Source organism: Oreochromis aureus, linkage group 13 (genome assembly GCF_013358895.1).
Source record: "Oreochromis aureus strain Israel breed Guangdong linkage group 13, ZZ_aureus, whole genome shotgun sequence".
Lineage (NCBI taxonomy): Eukaryota > Metazoa > Chordata > Actinopteri > Cichliformes > Cichlidae > Oreochromis > Oreochromis aureus.
In genome coordinates this window covers 17,231,368-17,242,131 of record NC_052954.1, presented here as the reverse complement: position 1 = coordinate 17,242,131, position 10,764 = coordinate 17,231,368, and the positions used below count along the sequence as shown (strand labels likewise).

The following is a 10,764-nucleotide window of genomic DNA, read 5'->3' as shown; positions in this document are numbered from 1 at the left end:
AGCTGATGCTTGAGTTATTGCAGCAAACCATGTAATTACAGTTTTGTGTAGTTTCTCACTCATCACTCCCTGCAAAATGTTATACATAAAATTGGGAAGTGATGCCACAGATAAATCACCTGAAGCCACAGATAGATGATGGGGGTGGTGGAGAGGCTAAAACAGCAGACGAAATCAGAGTTTTCTTTTTTTTTTCTTCAGCTTAAATAAACAAAGTGGTAGAATGTGTTTGCCAAATAATAAGAAGAGAGGGAGGGATTGTGTGCATATAATTGGAGAAGCCAGCTTAATAGCTTTCTTTCAATTGCAAAATAATAATAATAATAATAATGTAATTTCCTTTAAAAAAATCACATTGAAATCCATAAAAGTCTACCGTCACCTACAAAATCTGTATAAAAGACACTGAAGATAAAAAGAAGCTTAACATTAGGAAATTGTAAGGCATTCATAAATGGATAAATTAATTAAGTAATGCTGATAAAACACTTTAACTAAGAAACAATTGCTGTAAAGGTCAATATTCTAAAAATATACAGATTAGAAACATTTAAAGTATACTGTAATTATGTCAAACACATCTTTTCAGTTAAATATGAAGCTGACATACATGCTCTTTACAACCTGTAATATGACCAATAAGCTAATATATCATTTAAAACCAAACTAATGAGTATTTTAGAGCTATAATATGCAACAGAAAGTCTCAGAAAGGTAAAGGCTATTTGATGAGTAGTATATAGACTCACCTTCTAGGGAGAAGATGCAGGTTGAAGACTGGCAGCAGGCTTCACAGGCAAAAAAACAAGTCTTTGGTCCCTCCTTCCCTCAGTGAGTCTTATTCTTTCTCTCTGCCTCTTGCTCACTTACCGTCTTTCTCGCTTCCTCCATCTCCCTCTCTTATGAAACACACACACATTCCCAGATGGTCACAAGACTGACTAGTAGAAATTTATCAGTGGCTAAAAACAGCTGCTTCATGTAAAATAGTGTGTGTAGAATAGCCACAAAACATTCAATGTACAAAAAGTATGTTTTTAATTCAATATGGAAAAGCATTCATGAGCTCCAGTGGCGCAATCGGTTAGCGCGCGGTACTTATATGACAGTACATTGCAGAGCAATGCCGAGGTTGTGAGTTCAAACCTCACCTGGAGCAGTCTTTCCACAATTTTGTGAAGTGCTATCCTATTCTACATGCTGAAAAACCCCATTAATTAGAATAAAGTGCAACAAAACAAAAATAACTAAAGGCAGATAAATGGATCACTAAATATACATCAAGTATAGTTTCTTCATATTTTAGAGACACATGTATTCCAATTCCCCTGCTTTGTTGTCTTGTGCAAACAACTCTTCTGATCCCCTTTGCCACTCTCCTCAATATATTGTCTCATATCACTTAATTACAGCAGTAGGTCATATATGCTTTTGCATGCAAAATTACACTGTAATAAAAAAAAAGGAAAATATTACACTCTTCATGCACTCAGCATGTGTAAATAGCACTATTATTATGTTATTAATCAAAACATAATGGAATGACAATTAATTTTGGCATGAAATTAAAGGAATTTCAAAGTAAAAATCTAAAAAATTGTAGAAGGGAGTTTGCAACCAGTACAGGATAGAGCAAGGGTGGCCAATTAATTTTTTAAAGCGGCCACATGAGAAACTAGGTCTGCTTCCCTTCACAACAGCCATCCCCATCAGAGCCTGTTTCTTATGTGGTCCCTTGGGAAAATCAGTTTCCCACCCCTGTATAGAGTGTTACCCAACATATGCTACAACAACTGCAAAAGAAGCCCAGACTAGTTTTTATATGACCCTCAACCTCCTGTAATCACACCTTACACTGACATTACACTTTTGTTTTGTATTTTTCATTTTTTGTGTGTTTTTTTGTTTTCCAACAGCAACAAAAAACAATCTCACAACACAATTAGTACATTTTATGGAACCTGAAACCTGAAATTGTTGGAGATAAATCATATATAAAACAAGTACAAAGTGTTAAGGGGTTCAAATATTGAGGCTGGGAACCAAAAACAACGATGGTCCAGAAGAGTTGGTCAAACAACGATTTTAATGAAACACATGCGTGGGGAGATGTACACTGCACACACCAGCTGTAGATCTCCGCCCAATAATACACAAGCAGCCGTTTTAAAGCATCAGGGTATGATTTATGACGCCCCCTCCTACGTCAAGCAGGTACAACACATGCATTTTCAAAACCACAAATATTCTGTTAGCAACTTTTGACACAGTTAGAAAAGAACATTTTCTTCGTCTCGAAGCCAGGTGTTTCCTGTTGCTGCCAGACGCTCGCTTATCTTCTGGAACATCAGCAGCACGTCTTAAGGCACACTGTCGCTTATGCAGGCACAATTTTGCAGTTGCAAGCAAAATATGATTAAACTTTCACCTATAAATGAGTTTACCTACGGTGTGTGTGTGTGTGTGTGTCTCTAGGCTAATTGGGTGCCAATATGTTTAAACATCTGAATGCAATATCAATGCTGTAGATTATGTTATTAATGCAATGGTAATGATGATAGTTATGAATAGTAACAGTAAAATAATTTCTTTAATCCCACAAAAGTTATAAATGCGTGCTGCTTTCTAGTGTTATCCCAGCGTCCTTTGCCATGGTGTAGAAATGACCTTCTTTTTCAAGCAAGTTGTTCAGCGAATCAAATTCCACTATTCTTCCAGCATCAAGCACCATTACCCTGTTGGAAAGAAGCACAGACTTTAATAGTAATCCAATGAGCAATGTCCATACTGTCTAGCATAAGGGAATGCTTTGGTTCCCCAGCCACCTCCTCCAACTTATCTGAGGAACACCAAAGCATTCCCAGGCCAGCTGAGAGACATGATCTCTCCAGGATGTGCTGGATCTACTTTGGGGCTCCCTCCTTTTGATGTGGAGGTGTAGCAGCAGTACTCGGAGCCCCTCTCCAATGACTGTACTCTTCATCCTATCTCAAAGAGAGAGCCCAGCCACCCTTAAGAGAAAGCTAATTTCCACCACTTGTAGACACGATTTCATTCTTTTGGTGACTACCCAAAGACTCATGACCATAGGTGAGGTTGGAGACATAGACTGACTGCTAAATCGACAGGTTCGCTTTAAAGCAAAGCTCTCTTTTCACTACTACAGACCTAAGTAGCATCTACATCACTGCAGCATCACCCCCAATCCATCTGTAAGTTTCTCACTTCACTTGTGAACAACACCCAGAGAAATGTATACTTTTCATTCTGGGAGCCACTCTTCTCTGGCCTAGGCTAAGCACAGACTTGGAGTGGTACATTCACACCACTTCACACTTCGCTGTTAACTGACAGGACTACAGAATAAAGATCTGGTCCACTGTTTCCCAAACAGGACGAAAACCACATTGGTTATCCTGAATCCAAAGATCCAAGGGAATTATGAACTCTTGTTTCCAGTACCCTGGCATAGACCTTCCTGGTGAGGCTGAGGACTGTGACCTCCCTTTAGCTGGAGTACACATACTGGTCCCCCTTCCTAAAGTTGGGAAACACCACCCGATTCTCCCTGTCTAGAGGCACTGCCCCAGAGCTCCACGTAACCTTGCAGAGATGTGTAAACCACGTTAGCACTACAACATCCGGGGCCTTAAAGAACTCATTCAGTCTATCGATCCTGCCACCAAGGAATTGTTTAACTACCTCAGTGACCTCATCCCTAGTGATGAACAAGTCATCCCCCTCCATTTCAGACTGCATGATAGTGGGATTACAGAGGGTTACAAAGTATTCCTTCTACTGCCCGAATATATCCTCAGTTGAAGTCAGTAGCATCACACTCACACTATACACCGTATGAGTAGGGCACTCCACCCCTGAGGGTTGTCTGAGGGTTTTTGAGTTTTTGCTTCAGCTAGCTATGTTTCGCTTGGCCTGCCGCCATCTATCAGTTAGCTCAGTTCAGCTTGATAACTCCCTTCACCTCTGGTTTCTACCATTTGCTTTGGGGATTACCACCACAACACGCACCAACCCTCCTCCAACCACAGCTCCATGCACGAGCCTCAAAAATGCAGGTGCAGAACATGGTTCATTCGGACTCAATGTCGTCAGCCTCCCTCACAGTGCTGTCAAAGCTCTGCCAGAAGTGGAGAGCTTTGACAGCACTCGGGGGCCTCCGAACGGGGCCTCCGACGTCAGGATTGTCCTGCATCATAACCCTTTACTTGATCCAGGTAGTGATCAGCTGAGAGCTCAGCTCTTCTCTTCTCTTAAGTGTTCAGAATATAGCTGCAGATCTGATGATATGCTTAAGAAATTGATAACCAACATGGGACCTGGGGTGTCCTGGTTCCATGTGTACTAATGGACATACTTTGTTTAAATCTAGTGTTTGTTATGGACAACATGTGATTTGCACAGAAGTCTAATAACAGAACACCTTTTGGGTTCCGATTAGCCTACATGAGCATTAAAGCCTCTTAGTAGCATGGTGTAGTGACCAGATGGAGCACCCTTCCCAGCTACTTTGGTGCATAAGCACAAACAACAGCCAGAATCACTCTTCATCTGGCCTCTCTTAGGCAAAATATAGAAATTCTGGGTAAGGTAAAGTCCAAGTCAAGAAAAAGGAGTCAGTGAACCTTGAGTTTAGATTATTTTGTCAAATACCACTCTGACATATTATGTATGTTTGATCAGATCATTCATACAGTCATTGGTACTACATAGTGGGTTTATTTACTGCACAATGTTTCTCATTTTCTGTATGCTGGAAATAGATACAGTCAAATTTTGAGGAATTACAATGTGTTAAAAGCCAAATTAATTGTGGTTGATTCCTTGTCATGCACATAACTTATGTGCATGACAAGGAAGGGTTGGAAAAGGAAAGAAATTTGACCCTAAAAGAAATAAAATAAGGTAGCGCACATCATCCAAAAATGTTAAGGGAAAAGCTATAACTCACCTAGAGCTGTCCATGATACTGTGCAGGCGGTGGGCGATGGTAAGGACTGTGCAGTCTGAGAACTCTTTGCGGATGGTGTTCTGAATCAGGTTGTCTGTCTCCAGGTCAACAGCTGCCGTGGCTTCATCCAGAATTAAGATACGTGACTTTCTCAGGAGTGCTCGAGCCAGACACAGCAGCTGCCTCTGCCCAACACTGGGAAGATCGTATTAAAGTCTTAATACCTCAAGAGGGTTTTTGTAGTGCAAAAGAAAAAAGTAAACCACAAATGACACTCATGTGTTCAAATAAAATTAAGGTTTATGTATGTTTTGCAGAACATTACATAAGGTTTAGAATAACGAACTGTACAAAACTTAAACTTATATACAACTTATACCCAGAGGCTGTATTGTTAATTTTATTACCCACCTGAGGTTTTCTCCCCCCTCTGCCACTTCATGCTGTAATCCTTCCTGCAGTCCTGATACATAGCTCTTTAGATGAGAGAGCTCCAGCACTCTCCAAATCTCCTCATCACTGAACTTGTCAAATGGATCCAGGTTCATCCTCAGTGACCCCGAGAACAAAACAGGATCCTGTGCAGACGGGATTACAAATATCAGTGTACTTTTTAGAAATATCAAATTCTTTGACAAGGTTATTGTTTATATTGATGTGTATACCTGTGGTATAATCGTGAGTCTGTTTCTCAGGTCATGCAGGCCTATTGTAGCGATATCTACATCATCAATGAGGATGCAACCTTCAGCAGCTTCAATAATTCTAAACAGGCAGTTGGTAAGACTTGATTTCCCAGCTCCTGTGCGACCAACAATACCGATCTGAATGCAGTGAGAGAAAACACATAAGATCAAAATAACAGCTGGCGCATATTTGAAAAAAAAAATATTAGACAATTTTTTTTTCTGGATATAAATTGTATTTACTGGTAATAGTATAGCACTAAATAATGCAATAATATGCAATTATACTCAGTCTGTACTTAGTTTGTAAAAGATCTTAGACATTTCAGTAATGTTATGTGGTACAGAAAGAAGTAACATTTTTCAGAGGCAGCAGATATTTTATAGTGCTTATAGTCATTACTGCTATTTGTAGTAATTCCATGATTTATGTTGTTGCAATACAGACAGTCTTTACTCAATTTTACTTTGACGTCAGTATTACAAAGTTGTCAGTGTTTCATCTCACCCTAATCATAGACTAGTTACATGTTTACATATCATGGCTGATTATAATATACAGTAATACACATAATGTACAACTTAAAAGAAAAACTGATGGTTCACATTATTTTTACTGTTTAATTTTATCTAATTATTGTAAACACAGATTGATCTCTACTACTTTTTTGAGTAAATGATTAATAGATTGGTCTATAAAAACCCCCAAAGCAATAGAATGTCAATGTCTTAGAGCAAGAAGTTATATCAAATTAAAAATTTCAACTGAAACAGCTTTTCTAAACTCAAATAAAAAAGACATTCAGGTCTATGTCTGTAAGCTACATTTTAGACACAATTGACCAATCTTGGCACAGCAAACTTACACAAGTTGTTAATGGTTAACCTTTTAAATTAAAAAAAAATAGTGGGACCTTAATATATTATGGATTTTTCAATGAGGGAGAACCCCCCCCCCCCACCATGAAAACCAGTATATGCTTTTGTATCTTATGTGAACATTATAACAGATACAGTAAAACTCTTAACTTTATACATATTGACTCTTTTTCTCTAGCACACACACACACACACACACACACACACACACACACACACACACACCTTCTCAGTGCTGTCAATGTCACAAGTGATTCCATGCAGCACTAAATCCAATTCAGGTCTGTAACGCACTTTGTAGTTCTCAAATTGCACTCTTCCTGCCTCTGGCCACATCTGTGGTGGTCGAGTGTCAGTTACCCAGTTACCCTGTAACAAAAAAGCAAAAGCAGAACACATGTGTAATAAAGTACAAAAGTTGTCAAATTGAGCTAAGATAGCTCTTGAATATGTCGTGCATTAATATTCAAACCAATCTTGTTTGTTTGGCAATTATCTGAACTGTTATCAGTTATATGTAAAGAAACAGTGGAGAAACAGTAGCTGGGAATAAAAGTTACTGTACAGTGAGGAAACATTGCAGTTGATGTCGCACCCAAGCTTATTAGATTCCTGTTGAAGTGTCAGAGTTACAATAAACCTATGGAACGCCAGGACTGCCATAATGAATTACTTAAATACACCATTAAATAATTAATTAAATGTGGCAATAATTAATTAAAATGGGAATTAATTAATTAAATACATAGTTATGACACATGTAATTAATTAATTATTGACACATTTAATTAATTATTTATGTATTTCACATTTTAATTAATTATTGACACATTTAATTAATTAATTATTGACACATTTAATTAATTATTTATGTATTTCACATTTTAATTAATTATTGACACATTTAATTAATTATTTCATGATATATTTATTTATTTCATTTTGGCAGTCCTGGCGCCTGGCTCTCATCATGAATTAATTTTATCTGTCAGCCTCACCCATCAAACTCAGGGGCGGGGTTAACGCTGATCGACTCAAAACCATTGCTTTGGCCTGGTGGCCATTGTTTTTAGCCCACAACAACCGGCAGAACTGAACTTTGAAAAACCCTGTTTGTGTGTCACCAAATACCGTTTTAATATTTTTTAGCTGAGAATGTAGTGGTTTAATCTTCATATGTCTGATCGGTTTGTCAAGATACAGCCTCTTTGCAAAAGTGCTTCGATGATTTCGGAGATGTCTGCCCAGTCTCACGGCAAAGCGTGGGATAGACCCGCTCGCCCGCAAGCAATCGAGCTGTTGTTACCGCCGACAAAGCGCAGGCCCCGGTACACAGCTGTAATAACCCCGCTGACACTGATTTATTTTACTGAGGTTATATTTATCGGGTGTTATTTCCTGATGTTCGTATGTGTCCCACGTGTTTCAGTCGCCAATTCTGAATTATAACTAACATTAAAAACATGTTTAAGGAGGAGAGAGAGCAAATAAATTCGATTAACAGCTGATGTTTGGGTTTCTGTTCAGTAATCAGCGTGACATGCGTATAAACGCATAAAAGAGAAAACGTTGGTGTTTCCGTCATGTAGTAACTGCTGGCTTTAACTGTACAAAGGTTGTTCTACACTATGAAACACATACAGACTTCATGATGTTCGGCTAATATTTTTATTGTGAATATTAATCATGAGGGTGACCTGTACACCACGGAGCAAGATCAGCATCTCTCCACGATATCTTCAGATCTCTGAGTTAACACAGAGTTTCCCAGCTGACTATCTAACTGTCATCTACGAATATGTCATGGGTCATATCAATATGATTTTACAGAAAAGCATCCTTAATACTGCCAACTATTCCAGAGACGTGAAAATCTACAGCATAAAGAACACAAAATTATAGCAGTCTAACGCAACACTGTAACAGAGATGAACCGTCAGTTTGTCGCAGATCAAAGTGGAATGAAAGTGATTGGTTGAACAGGTGTTCGTGATCTGTGTTATCTGCATTTTCATCAGTGTAAGAGACTCAGCAGCAGATTAGACTAACAGTTATACATTTAATAAATTACCAAATGAATCCACGATCGAACCTGTTCCGACAATTTGAGTTTGTATTCCCTCAGCTGCAGACTCGCTGCTGTTTAAATGTTTGAGAGGAAGATTAGATATAAAGCAAACATCAAACATAGACTCAGTCTGCGGTCACATTTGATATGAGGCCAGCACGGATATTGGCTGTGTCCTGTTTTAAGATCATACATGTAAAATTGTTGTCTGACCTCCGTCGATCCAGCCGCTCAGAGTCCGTGGTTACCATGGTTACTGCATAAGCAGCTATAATGTAAACATTACGCAGCATGGGTGTTTATGTTTTCATTGCAAAAGAACTGTCTGAATGGTTAACTGACGTTAACTTGGATAAATTATAGTTAAGGAGTATCACAGATAACGCCCATGTGAGCTGCTGAAATCAGTAGGCTATTACTGAAATACACGTGCTATATCATAAACTACGATATAAATAGGGAGGTCCTATTAACATGTTTAGTTTTAAAGGACACCTTCCTGCCTTTAGTCTCATTCATGAGCAGTATTAGTTTTCTTCTAACATCCAGAAGTCTGCACGATGTGTTTCACAGTTTGTAACAAACCTTTGACAGTTAAACATAACATGACCGAAAAAAAAAAAAAAAAAAAAAAAAAAAAAAGAGAGAGAGAGAGAGAGAGAGAGAGAGAGAGAAATCACACAAATTATATGTTAAGCTCATTTATTTTTAGTTAAGTAAACTCTAAAAATTCTAACATAGCTGGTGCTTAGAATACAGTTAAATAACTATTAAAAACAGATGATATAATATTTCTGTCCAGGTTGCAGTCTTCATCTTGAACATGCTGTTGCAAACTCTGCTCCTCTCGGTGGAAATGCGCCTTCTCTTTCCTCTTTGTATAAAAACATTTTAAAAGTCAGTTTAATCTCAAAATTCACTGTTAAATCCGAAACACACCAGATAAAGAAAAGCGAATAGTTCAGTCTAACACATGTGCCAGTGAACCATTAAACGTCTGTAAAACTCTGCAGTTATGAAACATAACTTTAATTTGAGCCAAACCGATTTGCTCAGTTGTAAATAAAACAGCGAAGTAAACGTGACCCGACAGACAAAACCTGAGTGAATTAAGTCCAGCGTTTAACCACTGAGAGCTAAAACTCAGGTGAGGTTTCAAAGCTGTGTGCAGGTAATTGGACATCAGCTGCCGATAAAAGTGGCTTCGCCTATAAAGTCCTCTGTAAGGAAACAAGCTCCAGCAGCTCTGCGCTCGGGAAAAATACTATATTTACTTATGTTGTGCAGAAAAATGCGCTGACATTGCGTTATATCAAGCACCGGCTGCCCAGTTAAACTGTGACTATCACCAGGTAACGTGGGCGTGTTTCTTGAATTAGCAGCAGGTGTTAAACAGCTGACAGGTGAGGAGGACGCATGCAGGTAAACTGAGGGCCTGCTGAGCTGATCGCTGGTGTCCTGAGAAACATGTCAGCTCGTTCTTTATGTTACAGAAGCACAGAGACACAAGACCAGGCGGAAAGAGACGATCGTTCGGTGAAAATGCGAATCTGCGAATGCAACATGTGGAACACGGAGAGTGGGATATGTAAACAAACCGGTTGACGTAACCCCTCGGTGCACTCTGCATGCTGACTGTTAGCAGAGCTACTGAAATCTCTGAAAACATCTGAGCACTTTTGCAAACATGTTCTATGTTGATAACCTGACCAGACATGTGAAGATTACAGCGACATTCGCAGCTAAAACACTGTTAAAAGTGTAGTTGGTGACAGAAAACGGGTATTTTAAAACTACACCACCACCATTGCTGCCTGTGATTTGAAACGCATTCTGGGATACCTGGCTGCCTCAAGTCTACAGATGCAATCGATTATCTAGGATCGACCTGTTTTGACTTACATTGCACGGCAACCAATCAAATGTTAGAGAAGCTGCATGGGCAGCGTTAACCCCGCCCCGTGAGTTTGATGGGTGAGTCTGACAGATAACATTAATTCATGATGAGAGCCAGGCGCCAGGACTGCCAAAATGAAATAAATAAATATATCATGAAATAATTAATTAAATGTGTCAATAATTAATTAAAATGTGAAATACATAAATAATTAATTAAATGTGTCAATAATTAATTAATTAAATGTGTCAATAATTAATTAAAA

At 38.6% G+C, this 10,764-nt stretch overlaps 1 protein-coding gene and 1 non-coding gene across 2 annotated transcripts in view; one reads left to right on the top strand and one right to left on the bottom strand.

The window, feature by feature from the left end:
• Positions 1 to 1,065: 1,065 nt before the first annotated feature.
• trnai-uau lies at positions 1,066 to 1,159 on the top strand. The gene is made up of 2 exons: positions 1,066 to 1,103; positions 1,124 to 1,159. It is a non-coding gene; the product is annotated as a tRNA-Ile (tRNA).
• Positions 1,160 to 2,086: 927 nt separating this feature from the next.
• The window catches only part of LOC116335146 (canalicular multispecific organic anion transporter 1-like), a 146,562-nt gene continuing 137,884 nt past the window's right edge, over positions 2,087 to 10,764 (bottom strand). The window contains exons 28-32 of the mRNA XM_039621455.1: positions 6,760 to 6,903; positions 5,635 to 5,793; positions 5,381 to 5,547; positions 4,970 to 5,164; positions 2,087 to 2,735 (exon numbers count right to left, since the gene is read on the bottom strand). Of these exons, the coding sequence (XP_039477389.1) occupies positions 2,606 to 2,735; positions 4,970 to 5,164; positions 5,381 to 5,547; positions 5,635 to 5,793; positions 6,760 to 6,903 (795 nt within the window). The 3' untranslated portion in view covers positions 2,087 to 2,605. The remainder of the gene's footprint in view (positions 2,736 to 4,969; positions 5,165 to 5,380; positions 5,548 to 5,634; positions 5,794 to 6,759; positions 6,904 to 10,764) is intronic.